The following is a 26,143-nucleotide window of genomic DNA, read 5'->3' on the forward strand; positions in this document are numbered from 1 at the left end:
ATCGCGGGGCAGGTGGGGTGGTGGAGGGTGATAAGGGCGGCCTCCCGGCCCCATTTCCCCACCTGCTGTAAGCGCAGAACGCACACGGGGTGATAGCAGAAAGGGTCTCGTACTGACTTCTGTGTACCCAGTACGTGTCGGAATAGTAACATGTTGCGTATGCCAGGGTTAAATAAAATGTATCACTAAAGTTAATTTCGCCTCTTTCTATAGAAAATTTAAAACCACACGTGTGGCTCACGGATTTCTGCTGGACACACTGGTCTTGACTGAGAAAAGCAGCTGACCACATAGGAGAGCGGCCCTGCAGGCGGCCGGACGCCTCCCCACTGCAATCCCGGGCCCTCGGGGCAGGACGAGGGGACACCGGACCCCCAGCCGCCACGCCCCGCAACAGCTACGGGGAGACTTACCCTGCTGCCCCCAGTCCCAAATGCAGAGCCACCCAGGATCCCCAGAGACATGGGGGTGCAAAGCCTGGGCCCTGCAGATGTGGCCACTCAGGCCGCTTCAGTTAAATAACAGCGCTAACTTGAAAGCCATTCAAACTGAATTAAACTTTTGTGCGTACATCTCAGTGACTTTTTAAAGCTTTACTGAGGTGTAATTCACATACCATGGAATTGACCCTTTTAAAGTATACAATTCAGTGTTTCTAGTATATTCAGGCACGTGCAACCATCACCCCTAATCCAGAGCCTGTCATCACCCCAAAAGATTGCCCGTCCCCGCCAGCAGTCACCCACCCTGGCCCCCCGACCTCCTGCACCCATGACCCTGCTCCTGTCCCTGTGGCTTTGCCTGTTCAGGACGCTTCGTGCACATGGAGCCATAATATACGTCCTTTCTTGTCTGGCTCCTTCCACTCAGCACGATGTTTCCGAGGTTCATCCACACTGCGGCATCTCAGCTGGGTAACGTGCCACGGTGTGGACCCGGCCGCGGGCACGTCTGTGGGCAGGGAGCGCCGGGCCGGACACGGCTGGTGTTTAACTCTCGGGGAACCCGCGGACTCTTCCAGGGCAGCTGCCTCGGGAAACTACTCCCCACCCCCCCAAGTTCTCGCCAACACTGGTCGATCTCTCTTCTTAGTCCCTCCATCCCAGAGGTGTGATTTTTAACTTACTGATTTGACTTAACGATTGTTCCTTTAAAAATTAAGGTCGCCAACTTTAAACACCAAGGGTCACTGCGATGGTGTCACACTGAATCGAGTTTCTCCTGCAGCACAAAGGAACTAGCCCTGGGAGTCTCGGCCAGAAGGCTCTTCGGGACCCTTTCTCACCGGATGCCAGACTGCAGTGGGGGCAGGGGGTAGAGGTCAGGGGTCACCGGCCCCACCATTCGGGTGGGCTTTCCTGCTTCCTGCCTGCTGTGACTGAGGGCCTCCTGACGACCAAAAACGAGGTAGAAATCGGAGGAATGACAAATGGCTACTTAAAAACCACATTTTACATTAAATATTTAATGTAACGGGGACAAGTCCTCCCAGTGTGTCACGAAGCTGTGTGTCACCAAAGTGGCCGTGTCGGAACAAAGGCCCGTGGGCCTCAACCCACTTGGCACCGGGGGGCACCCGCCAGTCCTCTGGGTTTTCTCTTTTACTTTTTGTGTTTTCTAAATATTATACAATGAACACACTCCGCTTTGTATTCACGAAAAAAAGGAAATCAAGCCACAGATGTTATTCTTAAAAGTTAAAATAGGGCTTCCCTGGTGGCGCAGTGGTTGAGAGTCTGCCTGCCAGTGCAGGGGACACGGGTTCGAGCCCTGGTCTGGGAGGATCCCACGTGCTGCGGAGCAACTGGGCCCGTGAGCCACAACTACTGAGCCTGCGCGTCTGGAGCCTGTGCTCCGCAACAAGAGAGGCCACGATGGTGAGAGGCCCGCGCACCGCGATGAGGAGTGGTCCCCACTTGCCGCAACTGGAGAGAGCCCTCACACAGAAACGAAGACTCAACACAGTCATAAATAAATAAATAAATAAATAAATAAAAGAACGTGAATTTCTTTAAAAAAAAAAAAAAAAAAGCAAACTGGGCTATTCATTTCAAAAAAAAAAAAAAAGTTAAAATAAACTACGATGGAATCTTAGCTTTACAGGGGATGCCAGCCGCCCGCCCGCCCAGATGCCCGGCGGTCTGAGCTGCAGAGCCGGCCGCTTGTGTCGCTGGCTGTCCGTGACCACCACACACACCTGCTGTCTCAAGCGGCGGCCAGTGGTCCTGACTCAGGGTCCTGGGGCTGCAGCCAGGACTGGTGCGGAGCCCGGGGGCCCACGTCCCAGACGGCAGGAACTTCTGAGCCCACCTGCTCTCTGCTCATTGCCTGCTCCGGTCTCCTGCTTCCCCCAGGCCCGATCTGATAGGAGGCCTCGATTTCTTGAGGAGGTTTTCACATTTATTACCATAACATCAGGGCGTTCGGTGTAAACTTGTTTACGTGTGTGGTTCTCACCTTTCATGAATGTTCAGCAAGTTTTTACTTCTTTTTTGTTTTCCCTTAATTAGTCTTATCAAAAGTTTATTTCATTGGTATTTTCAAAGAACTAGATTTTGGGGAATTCCCTGGCAGTCCAGTGGTTAGGATTCGTTGCTTTCAATGCCGAGGGCCTGGGATGGATCCCTGGTCAGGGAACTAAGATCGCACAAGCCGCTCGGTGTGGCCAAAAACAAAACAAAAACACAAAGAACTGGTTTTTGGTTTTGTACCTCCTCATTTAATTATTTAATTGAGCTTTCTCTCTTTTTTTTGAGTTATACATATATTTTTTCAGATTCTTTTCTATTACAGGTTATTATAAGATATTGAATATAGTTCCCTGTGCTATACAGTAGGGCCTTATTGGTTATCTATTTTAAATATAGTCGTGTGTACATGTTAATCCGAAACCCCTAATGTATCCCTCCCCCCCACCTCTCCCCTTTGGTAAACACAAGTTTGTTTTCTGTGTCTGTGAGTCTGTTTCTGTTTTGTAAATGAGTTCATTTGCATCCTTCAGGTTCCACATGTAAGTGAGACCATATGATATTTGTCTTTCTGCCTGACTTACTTCATTTAGCGTGATCATCTCTAGGTCCATCCATGTTGCTGCAAATGGCATGATTTCCTTCTAAGCTTTTCTCTTTATTAACTCCCTCTACTTCCTTTTGTTTCTTGGTTTTGACTTTGGGGGCACGGTTTCCTTCCCCACTGGAGACAAATGCCTTCTGGTTAAACGCAGGCTTCTTGGACCTGCCTTTTTGTCGTGATAGCCCAGACGTCCCTCTTCCCTCCGGCTGGCCCTCCTTCCTTGGGAGGTGGAAGCCCCCCCCCCCCCCCCGACTGGTCCTTCACCCCTGGAATTCGGGAGCCGCAGCGCTCGCTGGCTCCTGCAATTACTCCACACAACGAGCTCTCCTTCCCAAGCTCTGGTTCTGTATTACAGGCTCATTGCTGCCGGTTTGCTCGAAGTTTCTAGCGTTCTGGCTTCTCCTTGCTCGGGGACAGGCCCTGGCCCGCAGAGTAGCCGTCCCGGGGCAGGACGCCGGTGGCTGTGCGGGGGGCCTGCGAGTGGACATTAGCTCAGGGACCAGCAGCACAGTCTCTGCTCTGAAACTGTGGGGGGTCTCCGTCCGCCAAAGCAGAGACGGGTGACCAGCTGCTTCCATGTCCAATGCACCCAGACACCCAGCCCCCCGTAGGATGCAGCCCTTCGCCACGGGATCCTACAGGACAGAACTGAAAGTTTCCTGTTTTACATTCTCCTTTCGACTCTGACCCTCCGAGGAGATTCATCTGGAGCCACTTGCTGTGTGCGTGGCTTCCCTGGAGTGCGGGGTGCCCTGGCGGCAGGGGCCCCTGCTCTTGTCCGAATGCCGCCCTTCCTTGTCATTCGTGCTTTTCTTCTTTAAGCCCTCTTGGCGGGGGCGGGGGCAGGGTCCTCGGCGAACGTGTTCACGTCGGCAGCCTGTGAACACCTGACGCGGTGGGACTTATGACCCACCCAATGCCCCGGCTGAGCCCCGGGGAGAAGCGTGGCCACCGAGCTGAGTTGGGAGGCTCTCCGTGGCCTTGTGCGATGGACACAGCCCGGGGGGACCCAGACCCACACGGCTGGCCTCGGACACCAAGTGCCCCTATCACATCCGAGCCTGTTTTTATTTCCTGAGAGAAAAATCTTATGTGGCATTTTGTTTTTTCCTGGAAGTGCCCATTGTTTAAAAAGAAAACAAAAATTCTTTGTACTGGGCGAAAATCAATTCCGAAGTGCCCAATTCCTGCCCATTTGATTGACATCTGTGCTCCAGAACCAACCAGTTACTGAACTCTTCTGGAAGTAAGTTCCAGCGCCAAGCTGGCCACTGAGTCTTGCCCTCACTCAGGACACGGCCCCTGCGCCAGCCTCTACTGACTTACGAATCGCGGGATCCGACCAATCTCAGCAGCCCCGCCCCCGCGGAGGAGCCGCCTGGGAAGTTCTCACCGGCGGCAGCGCCGAACAGCGTCCTGACCAAGGCCGGCTCGGGGCTCTCGGGGCCACAACCGCTCCAGGCACCTCCACAGCTACTGGGCAATAGAGTTTATTCATTTATTTTATTTTTGGCCGCGTGGGGTCCTCCTTGTGGCACGCAGGCTTCTCTCTAGTTGTGGTCCGTGGACTCTGTAGTTGAAGCCGCACGAGCTCAGTAGTTGTGGCTCGCGGGCTCTAGAGCGCAGGCTCAGTAGTTGTGGTGCACGGGCTTAGTTGCTCCGCAGCACGTGGGATCTTAGTTCCCCCACCAGGGCTCGAACCCATGTCCCCTGTATTGGAAGGCAGATTCTTTACCACTGGACCACCGGGGAAGTCCCCTGGGAAATAGATTTTAGCTCAGATACAAGGAAGTTTTTCTGAACAACCTCTAAAGTATTGAATTTTAGAGCTGGAAGAATCTTAGAGGTCATTTAATCACTCCAATTTTCAGGCTATCTGTAAAATAGAAAAACTTGTAATTGAAATCTTCTTAAAGATTTTAAAAAATTAAACATTTTATTTTGAGATAACTGTAGATATACATATACTTGTAAGAAATACTAATAGATGTCCCATATACCCATACACATATACCCCAAATCACAACCAGGACCTTGTGTTGATTCAGTCGAGAACCAGAACGCTCCAGCCCCACGGAGCCCTCCTGTTGCCCTTTCACAGCTGCCCCAAGTCGTTGATCTGTTAGTGACCCGTTAGTGACTCCTGACAACGCTGATCTGATCTCCATTCACGTCATTTGTCATTTGAAGCAAGTTGCATAGATGGAACCACACAGTCTGGCCTTTCGGGGTCTGTGTTCACTCGGCACACTCCCTTGAGATGCACACAAGTCGCCGTGTGTGCCCAGCGCTCATCCTTTTTGCTGAGTGGCCTCCCTCGGTGTGGACGCACAGTCTGTTTGACCAGCACCCCCTGAAGGGCATCTAGGCTGTTTCCAGTCTTGGGCTATTAGGAGCAGAGCCGCAATAGTAATCCGTGTACACTGGCAGGCACAGGGATGGTACTTTTTTCATCTTTTTATTATGGAAATAGAAAAGTTGAAAAGTAGTGGGCACAGAGAACAGCCAGAGAGTAATTCAAACAACGGGACCCCGGGTGGTGAGTGCACAGAGGCAGGGCCCCAGGACAGAGCCAGAGGAGGTGGAAGAGGCGGCCGGGCTGGGGGTGGAGCACAGGAGACCCGGAGAAGGTGTGTCCCAGAGGCCAGGCACCGACGGGCGGACGAGCCACAAGGAGGCCACCAGAAACCCTGACAAGTGCTTGGGTGGAACCCTGGTGGGAAGGCCGCCTGGAGCAGGATTAAGAGTAAAAAGCACGATGGGAAAACAGTCAAAAAGCTACACACAGTGACCACCTGACCCAGCTCCCAAGAGAATGGAAAACACACGGCCACACAAACACCTGCACACAAGTGTGATTCACAAGAGCCAAACAGTGGAAGCAACCCGAATGCCCATCAGGGATCCACGAAATCGGTCCATCCACACAACAGCATGTAACTCAGCCTTAAAAGGGATGAAGAGCTGACACACACTACAACGTGGACGATCCTCAAAACCATGATGCTGGGCTTCCCTGGTGGCGCAGTGGTTGAGAATCTGCCTGCCAATGCAGGGCACACGGGTTCGAGCCCTGGTCTGGGAAGATGCCACATGCTGCGGAGCGACTGGGCCCGTGAGCCACAACTACTGAGCCTGCGCGTCTGGAGCCTGTGCTCCGCAACGAGAGAGGCCGCGATAGTGAGAGGCCCGCGCACCGCGAGGAAGAGTGGCCCCTGCTCGCCACAACTAGAGAAGGCCCTCGCACAGAAACGAAGACCCAACACAGCCATAAATAAATAAATAAAAGCCATCTATCTGCTTATTGTCATTATTTAAAAAAAAAAAAAAAAAAAAAAAAAGAAAACCATGATGCTGAGGAGAGAAGCCAGACGTACATCTACACGCTTCACAATTCCACTCACACGAATTGTCCAAAAGACGCGAATCCGCAGAGACTGCACCACCAGGTGCCCGGGGCTGGGGGAGGCGTGACAGGGAGTGATTGCAGCGGGGGATGAGTGAGTGGTGATGGCTGCACAACTCTGTCAATATGACAAGAACACTGAACCGTACACTTTAAAAATGAACTTTATGATATGTGAATCATACCTTAGTTTCTAAAAAGCACCCAGCAAAGGTAACAAAGACGCTGAGTACTGGCAATTCTTTCAAGGAGTCTTGCTGCAAAGGGGAACAAAGAAATGGTGTGGGCGCAGGAGGGGAGTGTTTTGTTCAAGGTGCGAAGACAAACATCTCTTTCGAGGGGGGAAATGATACCTAGAGGGAGCACCCCAGGGAGATACGTGGGGATGAGGAGGGGGCAGCGCCAGGCCCACGTGGGCCCCGCAGGAGCCGGCGCGTTCCCAGGGAGGAGGTGGGGACCCCCTTCCAGCTGCCGCTTTTCCTCCGGGAGCCAGGGGGCCGGGTCCTGGGCTGGGAGGCAGGATGGGGCAGAGGTGGGGCCCGAGGAGAGGATGAGGAAGGAGCTGGGCCGGGGGAGGAGCAAGTGCCCGCACGGGGCCCGCGTGAACCCCCTGAGGCTCACGGTCCAGGGGGACAGAGACCAGCCGGCGAGGCCAAGCTCTTCCAGCCCGAAGGGACCGGGTACCAGAGGCCCCGGTGGGCGGGGCTCGTCAGGTGGAGGGCGGGAGCTGCAAGGACAGACGGGGCGGGGGGTGAGGGCTGCAGCGACGGAGAGCCCCAGGTGGGCCGGTGGGAGGGGGCAGCTGAGCTCAGGGACCCGCTGGGGCTGCGAGGGAGGCAGGAATCCTGAGGCCCGACGGGGCAGGGCTGCGGGGAGGCTGGGGGGCATGAGGTCTGGTGAGAGGAAGGGAGCGTCCACACGGGAACTCGGGGAGGAGGGAGCATGTGTGTGGTGTGGGCCCTGCCCACCTCCAGGCCAGCAGTTTGGGAACCTCAGAGCCCACACCGGTGAGGAAGCAGGGTCCTCGGGGACACAGCGGCCCAGGACACCTTTTGAGCACTTCTCAAGCATCATGGCAGGCCCTTCTCACAGCAGCCCTGCTGGGTCGTCCTCATCGTCCCTGGTCCTCAGGTAAGGCACAGGGAGCTGGTCCAGGGCCACACAGGGAGGAGACTCAGCCATAACTGAGCAGAGTCACAGGCCCAACTGAGGAAGGAGGAGTCCAGCGTCAGAGGCAGCTGGGTCTCTGTGTTAACCGCTGGGCTCCGGGCTCTGACACCTCCCGAGACACAAGCCTCCCCTGGACCCTGGAGGGTGCTCTCCTGAGTACGGAAAAGGGCAGAGCCCATCTACGGGAGTGTTTCTAGGGTTGGGTGCTGTGACGGTTAATTTTATGTGTAAACGTGACAAAGCCATGGTGCCCAGATATTTGGTCAAATACAGTCACATGTTGCTGTGAAAGTATTTTTCAGATGAAATTAACCTTTAAAACAGTAGACAAAACAACACTGGTAAAGCAGAGACTCTCCACGATGTGGGTGGGCCTTGTCCAATCAGCTGAAGGCCTTAAGAGAAAAGACTGAGGTCCCCTGAGGAACAGGGATGTCTGCCTCGAGACTCGAGCAGCAGCGTCAACTCTTCCCTGGGTCTCCGGCCTGTCACCGCCCCCGCCCCCCGGGCTGAGGACCTTCTGGTGTTCACGGTGTGAAACTGAATGAAGGGAACCTCATTAAAATGGAGTCGGGAAGGCTGGAAGGGGGAGCTCTCACACACCACCACTCCTCGTGTCTGCAGACCCCAAACAGGCAGAGACGTACTTCACATCGACCCAGAGGAAAAGGCAGGTTTTCTCCCCGCTGGCAGCAGCCCAGCCAATGGGAAGCATCGCCACCCTGAACCCCGTTTCCTCCAATGGGCTCTCCTTGCAAGCGGCCCCTCCCAACTTCCTCCTTTTTCTCTATCAAGTAACGTTCCTCTCCTTTATTAGCTGGTCTTGCCTATAGTTTTCGCTGTAGCCCGCTTGTCCTGAGTTGCAATTCTCTGCTGTTCCTGAATAAACCCATTTTGCTGATAAAATAACTGGCTGTTTTATCTTTAAGGTCAACCAGAGACTTGAGGGGGGCGGGGTACACAGCAGCTCTATGCTTGGCGTCCAGGGTCTCCCGGGCCGCACCACGTGGGGCCCACCTGCCCACACAGGGGCAGCGCCAGCCACAGGAGGTGGGGGCTGGACCAGTCCTGCCGGCTGAGGGAACGACGGAGAGGGGAAGGGGCTCCCTGGGCGGAAGGACGCCCTGACGGACGTCCCCAGAGGGTCGCTGGGGAGGACCACCACTTGCTTCCTCACGTGAGCCTCGGGCCTCCCCTCCGGCTCCGACCCGGGGTCCTAGACTGGCTGTGCCCAGCCGGGGTGACCCGCCCCCGGGGCCTTCCCAGCTGTGCCCATGTCCAGCACCGGCCGCGGGCGCGGGAGGCCCAGGGGCACCAACTGTGGCCAGTGCCCGGCCCAGAACGTGCTCCACGGCCCCCGCCCCTCGCACGCTCGGCCCGCGCCCCGAGGTCGCTTACCTGAGTCGGCGGGGTCCGCCCGGAACCTTGGCCCGGCCGCGGCCACGGCCTCAGCAGCGGGCCCGGACGGCTTTCCGCAGCGCACCGAGGCCGACGAGGCCTGGCGAGCTGTCGGCGGCGAGCCGGGAAGCGCGAGCTGGCGGACCTCCAGGCGGAAGTCCAGAGGGGCGGGGTTGACTCGGGGGGAGGAGCCGGGCCTCTGCTTGGGGGCGTGGTTAGTCCGGAGGGGCGGGGCTGGGTCCGGGGAGGAGCCGGGAGGCTGGCTAGGGTCTTGGTCAGGGCGGTGGGGCGGGGCCGGCTTGGGAGGGCCTCCCGGCCGTTGTTTGGGGGCGTGGTCATTCCGGGGGCGGGGCTGACGGGGTGGGGCCGCTCTGCCGCCAGGGGGCGCCGTGGGCCGCAGGAGGCCTGGTGCACCTGGCGCGCCCCGGCCCGCCCCGCCCCGCCCCTCACCAAGTACCTGGCGCCGGTATCAGTCCCCGACCCTCCCGTCCTCCTCGGAGGGCCCCCGCAGCTCCACGCCGGTCTCCGGATCCCGGGGCCCCTGCTCCGCGGTCCTCGGCCCCCAGCCACCCCACCGGACCTGTGACGGGACTCCCAACGCCGCCGGCCGCGCCCGCCGCGCTCCGGCCAGGAATCTCCGACTTCCGCCGTGGGGCCGGGCAGGTGTCCACCTCGTCATGCCGTCGCTCGGGGACCTGGTGCGCGACTGGCACCGGGGCGCGCAGGCTGTGGCGCGTGGGGACTGGGACTGCGCCCTGCGCCTCTTCTCGAGCGTCCCGGAGCCGCCCGCCAGGATGAGCTTCAACGTGGGCTGCGTGCACCTGCTAGCCGGGGACCCGGAGGCTGCGCTGCGGGTGAGCCAGGGGCCCGACAGCCTGCGCCCCCAGGATTGGTCGCACAGACCCCACCCCTGGGGGACGCTGCTCTCTGGCCCTGGGGGGGGGTCGATGAGGGGTGGGATAAAGTCCCAGCTGCCGGGGTGAGCCCAGGATCCCTGCCTTTCCTCCCTGATGGCCACCTGAGGATGTCTCCCCAGGTCCGCCTCAGTGAACACCTAAGCAGGGGAGGCCTGTGTGGGCAGGGGACCCCAGCGGAGCTGAGTCAGGGCCGGGATGGGGGTGCAGGGCTCTGGCACTGCTTCCACTGTGTGGTGACCATGTGCCAGGCTCTGTAGTTTTGGGGAACGGCCGGGATGAACACTGGCTCAGGTGCTCTTGGCCGAGGTGCTAACGTACCTGCAAACAGGCTCGAAGCTGGATGGGGCTGGGAAGGGGCACCCAGGGTGTAGAGTTTGGGCTGGGCCTTCTGCAGACACCTGCGGTGATGGCCAGGAGACAGGGTCTCTGGTTGCTGCCCAAACCCCAGATCTGAGCGCTCACCCGTCTCCCACCCACTCCCCAAAGCAGAACCAAGATCTGGGGGTACACATGGGCGCACACACACACGTGCCTCCGCCAAGCGGCCAGCAAGGCCACTCTCTGCCCTTCAAGCCCCCAGGTTTATCACGGTGGTGCACGTTCCACGGGTGACAACAAAAAGCCAGAAGTACCCCGAATCCCCCTCAGAAAGAGCCAGGTTCCCGCGTTGTTCAGGCCATCAGTGACAGCTACCGAAAACGTGTTCAAGGGACCTGCCCTGTCATTCTTCACATCTGTGTATGAATCTACAGTTATCTCAGCAGCAATGTCAGTGTTAAAATGTTATCCAACAAGGGGGTGCAATCACTGGACACCATGGAATCAGCGGTGTGAGGCCAATCCAGTCACCACTTCCTCTAAACTGTGATTTAACCAGAGAGAGGGGACAAAAGTTCTGCGCAGAGGGGTGTGAGTGTTAAATTCTCCTCCACCCTAACCGGAGACGGAGTAGCGGAGGCATGTTTGTTGGAAATTTTTAAAAAAGCAGATGGAACGGCTACAGTTAATAAAACTGGTTGTCTCTGAGGACCTGGACAGGGTGAGAAGGGTGTAGCTGGGAATGCAATCTGTTGGTAGGAGCCCTACGGAAGCTTCGGTTTGGCTGCTCTGTGTGGCAGGACAACAAACGGGTTTCCCTAGTGCTGAGTGGCCACATCAATACTGTGTGCGGACCCTCAACCTCGGGTCAAACTCAGTTCAACAAGACCCCCACTTGGCCATGACACCAATCCAGTTACCTGTATTTAACTTGATAGCTGCTGTATGCCCTCCTCTTGCTTGTGTTTAACTGGTGGCTGCTGTCCTCCTTAGGAACAGATGATGTCATTTCTGAGTCTAGTTTCAGGAAGAGCTGTGTTTTACACACATATTAAGAGTTTTGTGTTGTTGTTCTTTCTGATTCTAATAGATGAGAATTGTGTCAATTTGTACGAACTACCAAAACTAGGATTTAAAAAAGACAAAAATCTTGCATAACTCCCTCCCCCGAAGGTAACTATGATTAACACGATGGAGTGTTTCCTTGTCCTCATGGTAAACAAGTTGGTTTGTGCTGCCACCGAACTGCCCCTGAGCGTGTCGCAGGGCACCTCGGGAGCCCAGGCGGGTTTGGGTTGTGGCTGTGACGCGTGCGTCCAGCCTCGGACTCAGAGGTCCCCCGGGTGGGCGCGGGAGACCTTCTCCTGCAGGTGGCCATGATGGGGGCCAACAGGATTCCTTGACCCATTGCTGGGCGTCTGCCTGGACCGCATCTGTGACACAGGAGTGACGGGGTTACAGACCTGGGGGTTCCATGGGCAGTTTTGTCCCCAGGCATTTGACCAGGCAGTGACCAAGGATGCCTGCATGGCTGTTGGCTTCTTCCAGCGAGGAGTGGCCAACTTCCAGCTGGAGAGGTGAGCACAGAAGTGCCCTGTTCTTCCTCTGATGGCCCTTTGGCTCTGCAGAGCCCTTTCCTGTGTTCCTCTCTGCCCACGGGTCACCTCCTCTCACTGACCCCTCCTGGGCGGCCCCAGGGGAGCCCAGGAACAGGATGCTGTGGTCGTGTGGCGGCGGAAGCAGGGTAGGGCTGCACCTTGACCCTTGGCTCTTTGCGGGGTTCGGGGGATCAGAGTGCTTGTGCTGGCTTCCCCTCCTTTGCTCCTACATCCCTGCTGTAGCCGGGACAGCGCGATTATACCCACTCTGCCAACGTGGAAACCGAGGGCAGGGCTGGAGGAGTGGTGCGTCCCAGGACATGGAGGTGATGGGGGTCCTCCCTAGCTACCTGGCCCTCGGCGCCGGGCCCTTCCCAGAGAAGGGATCCGGGCTGCAGGACAGGCCCGACCCCCACAGAAGGTCCCACTGGGGGCAGGTGGGCTCTGGGGCGACCTCCTCTTCTCATCGACCCAGGAGCCTTCCTGGGGGCGATGGGGATTCTGGTGGGGGCTGGGGAGCTTCCAGCGGGGCTCTGCATGGGGAGGCCCGTGGGGCGGGGCCCGAGAAGCAGGCAGGACACGCCCAGGGCACTCTGCACACCGAGGTTCGGGAGAGGGTCTGGGGTACGGGCAGGGGAGCGAGGCGCCCAGAGGACAGAGCTGGAGCCCCACGTGCTGCTCAGCCCGTCTGTGTGTGGACCCCCTGTGTTGAGACCTGGGTGACCACCACGGCCTCCACCACTGCAGCAGGAGCTGGGGCAGCGTGGGGCTGGGCGAAGCTCCACCCCTTGCCCTCTGGCCGCTGAGGGCCTCCACGCCAGGCTCCCCTGCCGCCCACAGGTTCCGGGAGGCCCTGTCCGACTTCCAGCGGACCCTGGCACAGCTGAGGGACAATGCCGCCATCGACTACACCCAGCTGGGCCTGCGGTTCAAGCTGCAGGCCTGGGAGGTGGGCGTGCGGGGAGCGGGACGCGGCTGGGCGCTGGGGTGCTGTCTGCGGGCAGGCGGCCCAGGTGATCCTTCCAGGCCGCTCGTCCTGAAGACCCCATCCTCTGGGTCCCGCTGTCTTGTCACTGTCACAGCTGGGGCCGTGTTGACTCAGGTGCTCCCTCTGGCCAGAGGGGCCCCCAAATCCCACCGGGGGGCGCAGGGGAGGGTCAGAGGTCAGCGAGAGGTGACAGGCGGGGGGGGGCTGGGCCGAAGCAGGCCTGGCTGTGGGCCCCTGGCGTCCCCGCCCTGGGGTCCTCGCTTGGCGCCGTTCCTGGCCTCCTGGGGTGGGGTGGGCACTGACGGAGGGGCTTGGGAGGAGCGCCCATGCTCCTAGCGCTCCCGGACACGTGCTGCCTCGGAGCCCCTGGGAACCACCCGCGTCCCACTAAGCCAGCCGCGGGGGATGTCCCGCCGGGGTGGCCCTGGCCCAGGGCACTGTGTGCAAGGCGGGCTGTGGGAGTCGGCCGGCCGTGGCCCCAGCAGGCCATGTGACAGCAGCTCTGGGAGCGCGGTGTCCCTGCAGACTGCGGGGACAGAGGCTGCCGTGGGCGAGCACTCCCCATCCTCCACGCTCGGCTCCTGGGAGCCCTGGGCGACTTCGCTGCTGTTTCCCAGCACATCCGGCCCAAAGCGTCCTTCCACACGGGCGGAGGGGCGGGGCGGAGAGAGGCCTTCCTCAGACAGCACCCCAGACTCTTGGGGGTTCAGTAAGCAGGGCAGCACGGGGAGGAGGGGGTCAGGCCAAATGCAGGACGGGGCCGCAAAGGCCGAGAGGCTGCTTCCAGAGATGGGAGGTCCGCCTGACCTTCAGAGCAGAGAAGCAGGGAGGGCTGATCCGCTCCGGCTGGGGGTCTGGAGAATGAGGCCTGCCGGGCAGAGCCGGCCCAGGGGCAGAGCCAGGCGGGCTGCACGTCTGCTGGGCACCCGGAAGAGCCCTGGGCAGCTGTGTCTGGGAAGCGCAGTAGCTGGACCAGGGGCAGGGCCAGGTGTGGGACCAGGCGGTGGGGCTGGGGGCAGAGCTGGTGGGGGTGGGGCTGGGGGGTCCTGGGCCTGCCGTCACCCCCGCCTCACTGTCAGGTGCTCTTCAGCGTGGCTGCAGTACAGAGCCAGCTGGGGCTTTGGGCAGAGGCCGCCCGCAGCCTAGAGGGAGCCCTCGCCAAGGGGCCGGAAGGGGCCCGCGATGACCTGGACGTCGCCCTGGGCCAAGTGCAGGTGCGGGGCAGGTGAGGGCAGGTGGGGGGCAGGTGGGGGGCAGGTGAGGGGCAGGTGAAGGGAAGGTGAGGGGCAGGTGAGGGGGCAGGTGAGGGGAGGTGAGGGGGCAGGTGAGGGGGCAGGTGAGGGGCAGGTGGGAGGCAGGTGAGGGGCAGGTGGGAGGCAGGTGAGGGGCAGGTGAAGGGTAGGTGAGGGGCAGGTGGGAGGCAGGTGAGGGGCAGGTGAAGGGTAGGTGAGGGGCAGGTGGGAGGCAGGTGAGGGGGCAGGTGAGGGGCAGGTGAGGGCAGGTGGGGGGCAGGTGGGGGGCAGGTGAGGGGAGGTGAGGGGGCAGGTGAGGGGGCAGGTGAGGGGGCAGGTGAGGGGCAGGTGAGGGGGCAGGTGAGGGGCAGGTGAGGGGCAGGTGAGGGGGCAGGTGAGGGGCAGGTGAGGGGGCAGGTGAGGGGAGGTGAGGGGCAGGTAGGGGCAGGTGAGGGCAGGTGAGGGGGCAGGTGAGGGGGCAGGTGAGGGGCAGGTGAGGGGGCAGGTGAGGGGAGGTGAGGGGGCAGGTGAGAGGCAGGTGAGGGGGCAGGTGAGGGGAGGTGAGGGGGCAGGTGGGGGGCAGGTGAGGGCAGGTGAGGGGCAGGTGAGGGGTACGTGAGGGGTAGGTGAAGGGAAGGTGAGGGGCAGGTGAGGGGGCAGGTGAGGGGAGGTGAGGGGGCAGGTGAGAGGCAGGTGAGGGGGCAGGTGAGGGGAGGTGAGGGGGCAGGTGGGGGGCAGGTGAGGGCAGGTGAGGGGCAGGTGGGCAGGTGAGGGGCAGGGGAGGGGGCAGGTGGGGGACAGGGGAGGGGCAGGGGAGGGGAGGGGGCAGGTGAGGGCAGGTGAGGGGCAGGTGGGGGGCTGGTGAGGGGGCAGGTGGGGGGCAAGTGAGGGGCCAGTGAAGGGGCAGGTGAGGGCAGGTGAGGGGAGGGGAGGGGGAAGGTGGGGGGCAGGTGAGGGGCAGGTGGGGGGCAGGTGAGGGCAGGTGAGGGGGAAGGTGGGGGGGCAGGTGAGGGGCAGGTGAGGGGAGGTGAGGGGGCAGGTGGAGGGCAGGTGAGGGGAGGTGAGGGGGCAGGTGGGGGGCAAGTGAAGGGCCGGTGAAGGGGCAGGTGAGGGCAGGTGAGCAGAGCCAGACTCCTAAGCTGACTCAGGTGGCTTGCCAGGCCCATAGCCTGCAGTTTGGGGCTCACATGTGTCCCGCCCCCAAGACTATATGAGCTGAAGAAACTTCTGGAGGGAGGCGGCCTGTGTGCCCAGGTGTGGGCTGGGCTTCCTGTGGGCTATGGGAAGTAGGTGACGGGGCCAAGCCGTCCCTTCTGCTGTGAGGTTCCTGCGGCCGCAGGCCTGGCCCAGTGCTCAGGTCTGCGTTGTCCGGATCCCCCTCCAGAAACAGGTCCCCCTGCAGCCTCGGCAGGTCCCCAGGGGTGAGGTCTTCCGGCCGCACAGGCGGCACCTGGCGCACCTGGAGCCCGTGGATTTCCTGGGCAAGGCCAAGGTAAGGGAGGGGCAGCTTCTTGCTTCTCAGGCCCCAGGGGCTCAGGGGCCAGCAGCACCCAGCAGGCCACAGAGCGGCGGGCAGCCAGGCCCCTGCTGAGCTCACACCGTGTCCCAAGCTTCCGGGATGAGCTCACAGGGACACCCGGGGTCATCAAGGCCTTGGTGGGTGGACAGAGGACACAAGGCTCCCAGGGTGGGCAGCAGTGTCTCCAAATGGGGCCACAGATCTGGGTCTTGGAACCTGGCGGTGGAGCCCACCAGAAGCTGCTGAGGACCCCCAAGGTGGTGCCGGCCCTGCCTGCCTCCGCCCTCGACTCGCTCTTCTGGCCTCAGCATCTCCTGGGTTCTGTGTTTCTGTGTCCTCCCTGCATCTCTGCCTCAGAGAGCAAGACCCTGGGGAGGACCAAGGCAGGCTGGCCTGGGCCACCTCTGCCCACCCTGGGTCAGGGCAGAGCAGCAGCAAGATCGCAGGATAATGGGGAGCAGCTCACCCCAAAGGTGGGGCGGTAACCAGGGAAATGAGGACTCCCTGTGCAGAAAGCAAGATCCACTCTGGTTTCCAGCTGGTGGCCCTCAGCCAGGCCTGACACCCCCCGGTCACCCGAGGGCTAGGTGCTGCGTGTCTTTGCTGGAGGGCTGCGTGGAGGAGGGGGCTCTGAGCTGCATTAATCCATCAACTTGGAGTCCTGTTATCACAGGAGATGACTGCTTCTAAGAAACAAGAATATTTTAAAAGTTGTATGAAAAATAAGTTAAAATGATCAGCACAGATGTTTTCCTTCTTCAAACATATTTTTCCCACCTCCCTGCCCCCACCACGGTGGTCCAACGTCTTTGGGCCGGGCTTGGGCAGCGCCCCCCCGGGCAGATGGGAGACTTCGGGGTTCAGAATGGGCAGCGAGGGCTGGGCACCCCTGACTCGGCCGGCCCCTTGCTGTCCCTCCCCAGGTGGTGGCCTCCGCCGTCCCTGACGGCCCGCACGGGGACGCCCGGCCTCAGCAGCCACAGGTGGGTGGGCAGCCTTCCAGCCGCCTGACTTCTCTGACATTTTGCAGGTGGGGCCTTCCAGACCCATTACTCTTAAGGATGCCTTAAAGCCTCCCCGCAGGCTTCTCAACGTCCTTCTGATCTAAACGTGGGGGGGCGTCCCATCCCGGGAGAGAGCCAGTGAAAACTGTGCAGCCTTGCCCCCCAGCCCCCGACGCTCCATGGGGTCTGCATCCTGAGGAGGGGGTCACTGTGTGCCCACAGGCTCTCTACACGCGTGGTGAAGCCAGGCCTGGGGCTGCCGAACGGTAGGAAGGGGCTGTGGCCCCCCACTCCTCCCCTGTCGGCAGAGGCCCTGCGAGGCCTGCCTTCCGGCCCGAGGCTAGAGCCCCTTTGCAGACCCAGTGTGCTCGCTCCAGGCCAGGGCCCAGGGGGGCTGTGTCCCCTTTCTGGACTGGCTGGAGCCCCGGTGTAGGGAGGGGGGGCCCGCCTTGCTCAGCCCTCCCTGTGCCCACATTTGTCCTGAGCCTGTTCTGCTCCTGGGGAAAGAGCCTGCCTGCCCCTCACTGAAGCTCTGCTCAGGCCTGGGAGTGGGCACCAGTGGCGCCGGGGTGGGGTGCAGGCTGGGCTGCAGGCCGACGGGAGCAGCCCTGCCAGCCCCGCCAGATGCAGCCTCACAGGTGGCGGTCCAACTGGGGAGCTCCTCGTTTCCAGCTCAGGGCTCTCCTAGGCCCACCTTTCACGGAGGACCTCGACCTCTGTGCTGGCTGGGTGAGGCCTGAGAACGAGGACCCCCTTCCCCTTCCCTCCAGGGCCCGTGACACAGGCCCCTCCGGACCTGGTACCCGCTGTGGCCCCAGGACGCCCCTTGATGCGGAGATGGGGGTCAGCTCTGGCCAGGCTGGGCGGGCTGACCGTGGCACACTGGTCACCAATGATGAGCAGGTGGGTGAGCCCGGGCAGGGCAGGCAGGGGCCACAGTATTTGGAGGACCCCCGCCCCAGGCTGAGCTTCGGGACCAGCCACAGCTGGACCCTGCAAGGGTCTCAGGGCAGGGCAGGTGGCCTCATCACCTGCTGGGGGATAGAGATTTGGCTTCCTCAGGCAGGCCAGGGACTTGGCGGGAGCCAGCCACAGTGACCGGACGTCATGGGTCAGGGACACACTGCTGCTCACGTGTGCATAGACAGGAGCCCGGGTGTCTGCTCCCCACCCTGGGCCCGGGAGGGGCCTGCAGCCCGTGCGTCATAGCCGTGAGGCTCCCACCCCTCAGCTGGGGCCCCCGGCCTTCCTTCTTGGACACGGGACTCCCCGCGATGCCCCAGGCACTGGGTGAGGCTGAGGAAGGGAGGGGCACAGGATTCTCCAGGGCAGGTGTGCCGGCAGGGGTGTGCAGCCCGCACCAGGAGCCGGGAGGCCGCCCAGCACAGAGAAGGTGGTTAAATTTCACATTCAGTTTATCAAAGGACTCAGTTTAAAATGAGACGGTCACTTCACTTCCTCTTTCACTGATGTCCAGCTAACTCGGTGGACAGATCGGTGCCCTTGAAAGCCATCCATCATAGCTGTGCTTGATGAAACCCCGTGGCCCTAAGTTCACATGCTGGGTGTTCGAGCACTTGCCCTCCAATGGGCAGCAGCTTTCTAATTGCTTTAAACAGCTGACAAATCTGATAAAAATCTAAACACTCCGTTTACAAACTTAGTCCAACTTTCAGATCCCACCTGAAATCAGGATCTGAGTCAGCTGGTCGGTGTGGCCAGGACTGGGGCCCTCTGGGGTTTCTGCTGCCCCTCAGCACACCCACTGCTTAGGGTCCCAACACAGGGTGAAGTCCAGCGGGTCCCTGGCTTCGGTCCCCAGCCCCCGGGGTCACCGGGAACCCCAGCTGGAGCTGCCACCTCCTGGTGGGCCAGGGGGAAACGGGTTGGAGCCCACAGTGCCAGGTGGCCTGTCTGTAGTCTCCAGGCCTATAGGGACCTGGTTCATGCCCCAAATTCACCTCCAACGCCGTTCGATTTGTGGCTTCCTGCCTGGCCAGGCCGTCTTGCAGGCCATGCCCCTCACCACTGGCTCTGCTCGGACAGTGTCTGGGCACCGCCCCTGACGAGCTCCAGGCCCAGGGGAAGCTACCTCCACCCTCAGGGCCCCACCCCGGCCCGGCAGAGCCCCAGCCTGTGGCTTTCCTTGCAGAGGCCCCACGCGGAGCAAGTTGACCAGCAGGTCCCTCCAGGTGAGGCCCCCTGAGCAGCTGGTGGTGGGAGGGAGGGTACTTTGTGGAGGGAGCCCCAGGCAGGTGTCTGGGCGGGGCTGGGAGCAGCCTCTTTGTCCTCCAGGGAGGAAGCTGGTAGCCTTGGGGCTCTTGGTGGGCACGTGGTGCCAGCATCTCTACTCCAACATGTTCTACTTTGGGGGTCGGTAGCCACCTGAGTCCCTGACTCCTCCCCGTCCCGCAGGGCTGCTGGTGGCTGGGGGGCCGGGCCCTGGCTCCTCTGAGGATCCTGCAGGTGCTGGGGTAAGAGGCACTGGCTCTCATGCCACCCTCCACCCCCCAGGGATGTGGGGCTCCAAGGCCAGACCGCATGCTCCGAATGCCTCTAGGGACCCCAGCTAAAGAAGCCTCACAAGTCCAGAGCCCCAGCCCCCTCCCACCCTCTCAGTCCCTGCCCTGCCCCCTGGCCCGAAGGCCACCCTGGCAGTCCTGGGCACACAGATCTGGGGCCTTGGAGACCAACCACCTTTCTGCCTGGACCCAGGGCGTGGCTGCAGGAGGCCCCGAGTCCTTGGTGACCTTCACAGTGCAGTGCACCTTCGCCCTGGCCCTGAGGGCCCCAAGAGGAGCTGACCTGTCCAGCCTGCGGGCCCTGATGAGCCAGGCCCTCCCTCCCCAGGCCCAGAGTGGGCAGCTCAGGTGAGCTGGAAAGCCAGTGTGAGGGCTCCAAGCTGGGCACCTATTAGTCCCGGCCCTGGGAGGGCTTTTGAGGTCAGAGGTCAGCGCCCTCCCTAAAGCCCCTGCCCGCGCTCCCCACTCTGAGGCATCTCTTTGCAGTTACCGAGACCCTAGTGACAGCAGGGGCTGGGTGCCCCTCACCGGGGAGGAGGCACTGCAGAGGGCCTGGCGGAGGGCTGCCGGCCCTGGGGAGCTGCGGCTACAGTGCCGGGTGAGCCGGGGCGGGGGGCGGCCCGGGGCGGGGGTGTCCAGCCCTTCTCCCCGTGCCGAACTTACCCTACAGCCCTGCCCCCTGCCGCAGGGAGTGGGCGGCCGGCCTGTCCTCTACCAGGTGGTGGCCCGGCACGGCTACTCCGCCCAGAGGCCAGAGGACCTGGCCCTGCAGCCGGGAGACACCGTGGACGTCCTGTGCGAAGGTAGAGCTGGCACTGCCCCCCCATCGCCCTGCCGGGGGCCCCGGGGCAAACGCGGTGTCTGCGAGCAGATGTGGTGATGCCCTGACGCCCCCTGCAGTGGACCAGGCGTGGCTGGAGGGCCACTGTGACGGCCGCATCGGTATTTTCCCCAAGTGCTTCGTGGTCCCGGCCATCCGGCGCACATGAGGAGCTTGGCGCTAAGAAGTCCGTGGCAAGGAGGGTTTAATAAAGGCGATCTGCCCCCACCAAGGTGTGGTCCGTGTTCTGGGCTTGGCCACTGAGAGGGCCTGACCGAGGCTTCTGAGGCTGTGGGGTGGCCGCTCCGGGAAAAGCCCGCAGAGCCTGGACATTGGCTCTGCCAGCTCCTGGAGAGGCCGGGGCCCGCTGCCAGCCCCTCCCAAAGAGCCGGGCCCCCTCTACCTCCAGCAGTCACCCCCACTCCCAGGCTTGGCCTGGCCCTGCACCCGTAGGTCTGCAGTCACACAGCCCTGAGGGCTGCAGGGGTCGCGATGGCCCAGCCTTCGTGCAACATGGGAAACACGCTGGGGCGCTGGGACCTGAAGGCCACGGTCGGGGCCACGGCACAGCCTCCGTGGCCAGAATGACCCCAAGGGCAAAGGGGGGCCATGTGACCATGGGGCCAGAGCCCACAGGGCAAGCCTTGGGGGTCAGGGCTCAGGAAGGCTCTGGCCAGCTCAGGCCTCTGCCTTCCAGCACCAGCTGGCAGCCGGCCTAGTCCCGGCGCCAGAGCTGCACCGCAGTGGCCCCGAGAATGGCCGTGAGGGTCAGCACCAAAAAGACGACTCCGGCCACCCAGACGCCATAGCTCTGTGCCCGCCACTGGGCGGGCGCCTCGGCTGGGATCAAGCTGGTCAGGTTCAGCATGTAGCCGAGCGTCCAGCCGATATCGGTGCCACCGGCCTGCGGGCCACACGGCCGGTCAGGCTGCGGGCGGCGGCCCAAAGCCCCAACCCGCTCTCGCCCTGAGCCATCACCTGCTTGCGGAACTCGATGCCGCCCCAGGTCTCCTGGCTGAACCCGTAGCCCTCCAGCAGGAGCGTGAGGACGTACAGGCCGGAGGCACAGTAGTCGCGCAGCCAGCGGTCCTGCCCGGGCGAGCTCGCCTCCACCTGGGGGCCCGGGAGGCCAGGAGGCCCGTGAGGCCTCACCTCCTGGGTCCCCACGGCTGGTCCCCCTCGGAGGCGTGACCCTGAGTCTCCTGCCTGGAGCCCCCCAGCCCCCCGGCCGCACTGCCTGGGACGGGGTCCCTGCTCGGTGGAGCCTGCAGCCCAGGGAGCTGGGACCCAGCTGGGGGGCGGGCGGCCCACATCCACCCACCAGCTTCCAGGGCCTCTGGCAGAACTCCCAGACAGTGGCGTTGGCCGTGGCCAGCGGCGGCCTGGAGGTGAGGTTCAGGAAGTGGAACGTGTGGTAGAAGTTGGAGAAGGCCTGGGGAGGGGGGTGAATTGCCCGGGCAGGGCGCAAGGCAGGGGGGCCCAGGATGAACCGGGTTCCGCCCCTCCCCACCCCACCCCATCCCACCTGGGGTCCCAGGCTCCCCAAGGGCCCCCTGGGGTCGGGCCCTGGGGCCCTGAGGGGAAGCTGGGACCCGAGGGCAGGCCGTGGGGGCTCACGTAGAACTGGCCCCGCACGGGGGGCTGGTAGACCCTGTCGAAGGCGCAGTCTCCTCGGCCGTCACAGCTGGAGAAGTTGAAGAGACCCCGGATGGCGGCGACACAGGCCCCGGGGTTCCCCGTCCCCTCCACAGTGAGGTTCTGGCCGAGGTCTCGGGGGGCCGCGGCCTGGACGCAGGGCGACCCGTACAGGGGGGCCAGGGCCAGCGTGCCCCGGTAGCCGCTGTGGTAGCAGGGGTGACGCACCAGGAGGCCCGGGCTGCTCTGTGGGGAGGGTGGGGGCATCTCTGAGCACCGGCCTGGCAGGGTGCCCTGCCCTCCTCCCGCAGAGCAGCCCACCTGCACCAGCCCGGCCAGGAGCCGGTTCAGCATCTGGTCGCGCCCGAAGCAGAGGTAGCTGTGGGTGTAGACACTGTGTTCTGTGCCATAGAGGCGGAAGGTGGCCTGGGTGGTCTTGTCCAGGATGGGGCCTCCAGGCACAAAGGTGATCTGGGTGGAGGCGCCACCCATGTCCAGGGCGCCCACCAACGTCCCCTCCAGAGGCCGGATCCATTCTCCAGAGAAGGAGTACTGGCCACAGACAGGGGGCACTGAGTCCTGGGGCCGGCCATGATGACCCCCCCGCCCCCCTCCCACTCTGGGGCCGTCTGTGGCACCTTCACCAGCAGGCCCAGGACGTAGTTGATGGTGACCCAACCTAAGGCCCCTTCGTCCTGCCCAGCCAGGAGCTCAGCGCCCCAGAAGTCCACGGGAGACCGGCTCAGGACCCGGTTGACTGCTGCGAAGACGTCCTCCGCCTGAGAGCTGTTCTTCTGGCTGCACGGAGAGGACAGGGACGCTGGAGCTGGCAGGAGCCACCCCTCCTCCGCCCCGCCTGAGCAGGGACCACAGCTCTCACACTGCACCCCAGGGACGTGTGTGGGCCCATGCCAGCCCCCGCACCTGAGCAGCCTCATGCCAGCCGTGGCCCCCAGGAACATGGGCGTTTGCTGATGCTTGGCCTTTGGGATCAGTGCCAGCGCCTCCTCCAGGCAGCCCTGCAGGCTCTCGCCAGCCTGTGCAGGGTCGGAGGCGTAGGAAGAGATGCCAGGCCCTGAAACACAACACTACAGGACGAGGCTCCAGGCCCCGAAGGAAGCTGAGCTGTAAGGGCCTGTGGGAGGTTGAAAAGTAGCCCCCAAAGATGCGTCCACATCCTCACCCTCGGAGCCTGCAAATGGGACCGTATTTGGAAAAAGGGTCTTTGCAGATGTCATTAAGTTAGGGATCTTAAGATGAGATCATCTGGATTTCCCAGGTGGGCCCTAAAACCAACGACTGGCATCCTTACAAGAGACAGAAGAGGGAGATTTGAGACACACAGGGGAGAGGCCACGTGAAGTCCGAGGGAGAGGTTGGAGGGATGCCACGTCTGGAGCCCCAGGAGCTGGAAGAGTTTGTTTTGGATCTCTGCAGGCTCAGGCAGGACAGATCCAGAGCCCTGGCCCAGCTCCCACTGACCAGCTGGGCCCCCTGGGGCAACTCACTGAACCTCCCTGAGCTCCTTTCCTTTAGGTTGATTTGCTACTGCCCAGCTCCAGCCTGTGCCACTTCCCAAACCTCCATCCAGCTGGAAAGCCCAGCCGGGCAGCGGTCGGCAGCTCCCAACACCCATCCACCGTTGATGGAACTGCCCACTGACCTTTCACCTGGCAGGCCAGGGCCTGGCTGACCACACCTGTGTCATTCTCCTTGTTTGCCAGCCACTGATACACAAAGAGTGATGTGTGGGAGGACCCAGCGTCGAACACGATCCCGAACTGGGAGTGACACCAGGGTCAGGAGGGCGTCGGGGCCGTGACGGCCCAGCCCAGCCTCCCCTGGGTGGGGTCTGGGGGCACACCTTGGTGTCTGCGGGCAGGAGGACGTTGGTGGCCTCCACCAGGAAGAGAATGAGCGTGGTGAGGCCTGAGACCGCTGCAGCCCCAAGCAGGGCTGTGAAGACCCGTTCCTTCCGTGTCAGCCCCATGGGGGCGGGACTGGCACCTGTGGGGTGGGCAGCAGTGAGCACCCCGACTCTGCTGGCTGCAGGAGCCGCTGCCCTGGAGAGGCCCTCGGTCCTCCCCGGGGCTCAGACAGCCCATGCCGGCTGGGTCGATGGGCAGGACTAAAGACCACGCCGGAGAGCCGGGCTACGCATGGTGTCACGGCGTCACAGGGGCCGGCAGGGGCCGGGCACCGGGACGCCCTGTCTGGAGACAGGCTAGGCTGCAACACACAGCAATGAGGAGGTCCCAGAGACCCCCTTTCTAGTGCCACACCGAGGCCCAGCGGAGCTACCCGCGTGTGCTCTGGCAGCCCCACTCCCCGCACCCTCCCAGGACCCCAGCTCCCCTCCCGTCCCCCGCAGGATAAGGAGCCCCAGCTCCACAGTGAACTCCGGGAACCCAGGGCCCCACCTCTCCCATCTACCTGGCTCCTCCTGCAGCCCTCACCCCAGGCCTCTCCCAGGACAGTTTTCTAAGAGCCCTGAGGTCGGGCCTGAACCCGGTGGGGACAGGTGACCGACTGCCTGGGTGTCTAATCGTTGCCAAGCAGGTCAGCGGGGGCCCGGGAAGCTCGGTTTCTCTACCGAAGGACCTGAAGGCCGAGGGGTTCTGAACAGATTCATCTGGTTTCTGTTTAAAAACCCAGCCTCGGGCTTCTCTGATCTGAAACTTTTCACTTGGCCCCATGACGGTCCCTCGCAGCCGGCCCGGGCTGACCCAGGAAGGTGGTTTGCACGGGGCCGCGGTGCCAGCTCAGTGGCTGGGGCCTCTGCGGGGCCCTCTCCAGCCCCCAGACGTCCCTGAGCAGGGCCCACGCACACGAGGTCAGCAGGGGCCTCGGCCAGTTGCCACCACTGTCCAAAGGAAATGGTCTGAGGTCTGCAGAGCTCTGAGGCTCATGGACTTTGTGCGGCATCAGTATCCCCACGGGAATGCGGCTGTTCCCAGGGGGCGTCCGCCTCCCAGGGCGAATGCAAGGCCCTGGGCTCCAGGTGGCCCGTCTGCGTCCTGATCCCATTTTAAGGAGGGAAGAGCGAGGCTCAGAGAGGACGGGAGACCTGCTCGAGCCGCCGTCAGGCCGGACGGGACCCAGCCTGTGTCCCCAAACGCACCCTGGCCACAGGCCGCCTCACAGAGACAGGCAAGTTACAGGCAGGGCCAGGGACACCGGTACCCCACCTCACACCCCCTCCCGGGCGTGTAGCACCCTGAGCCCCCCGCCTGAGCCCCCAGTGGGCGGGCAGAGAGGCTGGGTAGACTCCACACAGAGCACGCCCCCAGGGCCGGTCGGCACCCCCAGACCAACACGGCCCCTCACCTGGGCTGGTGGGTGAACAGCCGCAGCGACGTGGAAGCCGGCCCGGCTGTCGTCTCTCAGGCACCGGCCAGGTGCCGGCCCGCCTCTGCCCGCCGCCCGATGCCAGTCACCGCTCCCCTGAGCCCGGGTCTGCTGTCAGGCAGGCGACAGCCGCTGCTGCCTGCCCCCACCTGGGGTCACCAGCCCCGCCCAGGGTGGTCGCCTCTGGAGGCTGCTTAGACTTTGCCCTCCGACCCCGCCCTTCCCCAGCGGGAGGACGGTGCCCGCTCTCAGGCGAAGGGCAGGTCAGCGGAGTCAGGTGACTGGAAAGGGCCCAAGGCCGAGGGCTCGGCCAGAGCAAAGGCCCGGAGTCAGGGCCAGCTGTGGTCCCACGAGGAGGGCGAGAGTCAGCCCCAGTCGAGTGGTTTGGTGGTTTGCAGGCGTGCGGTGAAATTGCCCCTTTTTGTGCACACGGGTCTATTTGTGTGACCCCGGCCACCACAACCAGAACCGCCCAGCCCGGCCCCACCCCCCCACCCCACTGGCTCTCCTCGCTGAGGATTTGTCCTCGGGAGGGGGTCTCAGAGATGGATTGAGCCTGGCTTCTTCCCCCCAGCTTGAGGCCTGAGGCCCGGCGTCTCCCCCGTGCCCACGCGGAGACCGGCTGCTCTGATGAACCGTTTGCTGAACCCCCGGTGCTGGAGGCATTGGGGTTCCCGCTCTCCGACTGTGAAAAGCTGCCGTGGACGTTCAGGCACGAGGCTTCGCTGGACCTGTGCTTTCGCTCCCACCCCGGAGACAGACTGCTGGGTTTAACTCGATGCAAAACTGCGCAGATGTTCTCTAGCGTGAGAGAGCCGGTCTCTCTGCGTCCTTTCCAGTGTCCGCGTCACAACTTTTCATTTCAGCCGATCTGACCGATGCACAGTCCAGCCTCACTGTGGCTTCAGTTTGCACCAAGGGCTGAGGACGCTGAGCGTCTCCCCACGCGCTTTTTGCACACGTGTATCCTCTCTGGTCAAGTGTCACATCTTTTGGTTGGATCGTTTGACTTCTTCCTGCTGAGTTTGGAGAATTCTTTATATATTCTAGGTGCAGCCCCTTCTCCTGTATGAGGTTTGCAAATATTTTCTCTCAGTCCATATCTTATCTGAACAGTGTATTTCACAGAGCAAATTTTAAAATTCTTGATGAAGTCAAATTTATCAGTGTTTTTTTGTGGATGGTTTTTTTGTGTT

General features: G+C 62.1%; 2 protein-coding genes across 9 annotated transcripts; one reads left to right on the forward strand and one right to left on the reverse strand.

The window, feature by feature from the left end:
* Positions 1-9,723: 9,723 nt before the first annotated feature.
* NOXA1 (NADPH oxidase activator 1) lies at positions 9,724-20,196 on the forward strand (the record flags this gene model as incomplete). The annotated part of the gene is given in 16 exon segments (XM_082401931.1): positions 9,724-9,900; positions 11,776-11,858; positions 12,123-12,185; positions 12,720-12,828; positions 13,947-14,092; positions 15,484-15,591; positions 16,542-16,601; positions 16,845-16,888; positions 17,393-17,525; positions 18,623-18,719; positions 18,721-18,814; positions 19,038-19,096; positions 19,338-19,492; positions 19,631-19,742; positions 19,833-19,947; positions 20,045-20,196. Coding segments are annotated over 16 exon segments (1,644 nt in total). The 3' UTR covers positions 20,134-20,196.
* ENTPD8 (ectonucleoside triphosphate diphosphohydrolase 8) lies at positions 20,153-25,532 on the reverse strand. Of its 8 annotated transcripts, XM_082401921.1 has the most exons (10): positions 24,927-25,532; positions 23,464-23,606; positions 23,263-23,380; positions 22,524-22,674; positions 22,238-22,397; positions 21,921-22,151; positions 21,582-21,845; positions 21,286-21,396; positions 20,943-21,077; positions 20,570-20,868 (listed from the first exon to the last, which is right to left on the reverse strand). In XM_082401921.1, exons 2-10 carry the CDS (start codon positions 23,587-23,589, stop codon positions 20,680-20,682), a joined length of 1,485 nt encoding a protein of 494 aa, XP_082258047.1. In that variant the 5' UTR covers positions 23,590-23,606; positions 24,927-25,532; the 3' UTR covers positions 20,570-20,679. The 8 variants fall into 8 exon arrangements, with proteins under 8 accessions (XP_082258044.1, XP_082258045.1, XP_082258042.1 ...); XM_082401918.1 differs by having other exon boundaries at positions 20,153-20,868; positions 20,943-21,396; XM_082401919.1 differs by having other exon boundaries at positions 20,153-20,868; positions 21,286-21,346; positions 21,582-22,151.
* Positions 25,533-26,143: the final 611 nt, after the last annotated feature.

This window comes from Balaenoptera borealis (assembly GCF_965194805.1).
Source record: "Balaenoptera borealis genome assembly, chromosome: 8".
In the NCBI taxonomy this organism is placed as follows: Eukaryota; Metazoa; Chordata; class Mammalia; order Artiodactyla; family Balaenopteridae; genus Balaenoptera; species Balaenoptera borealis.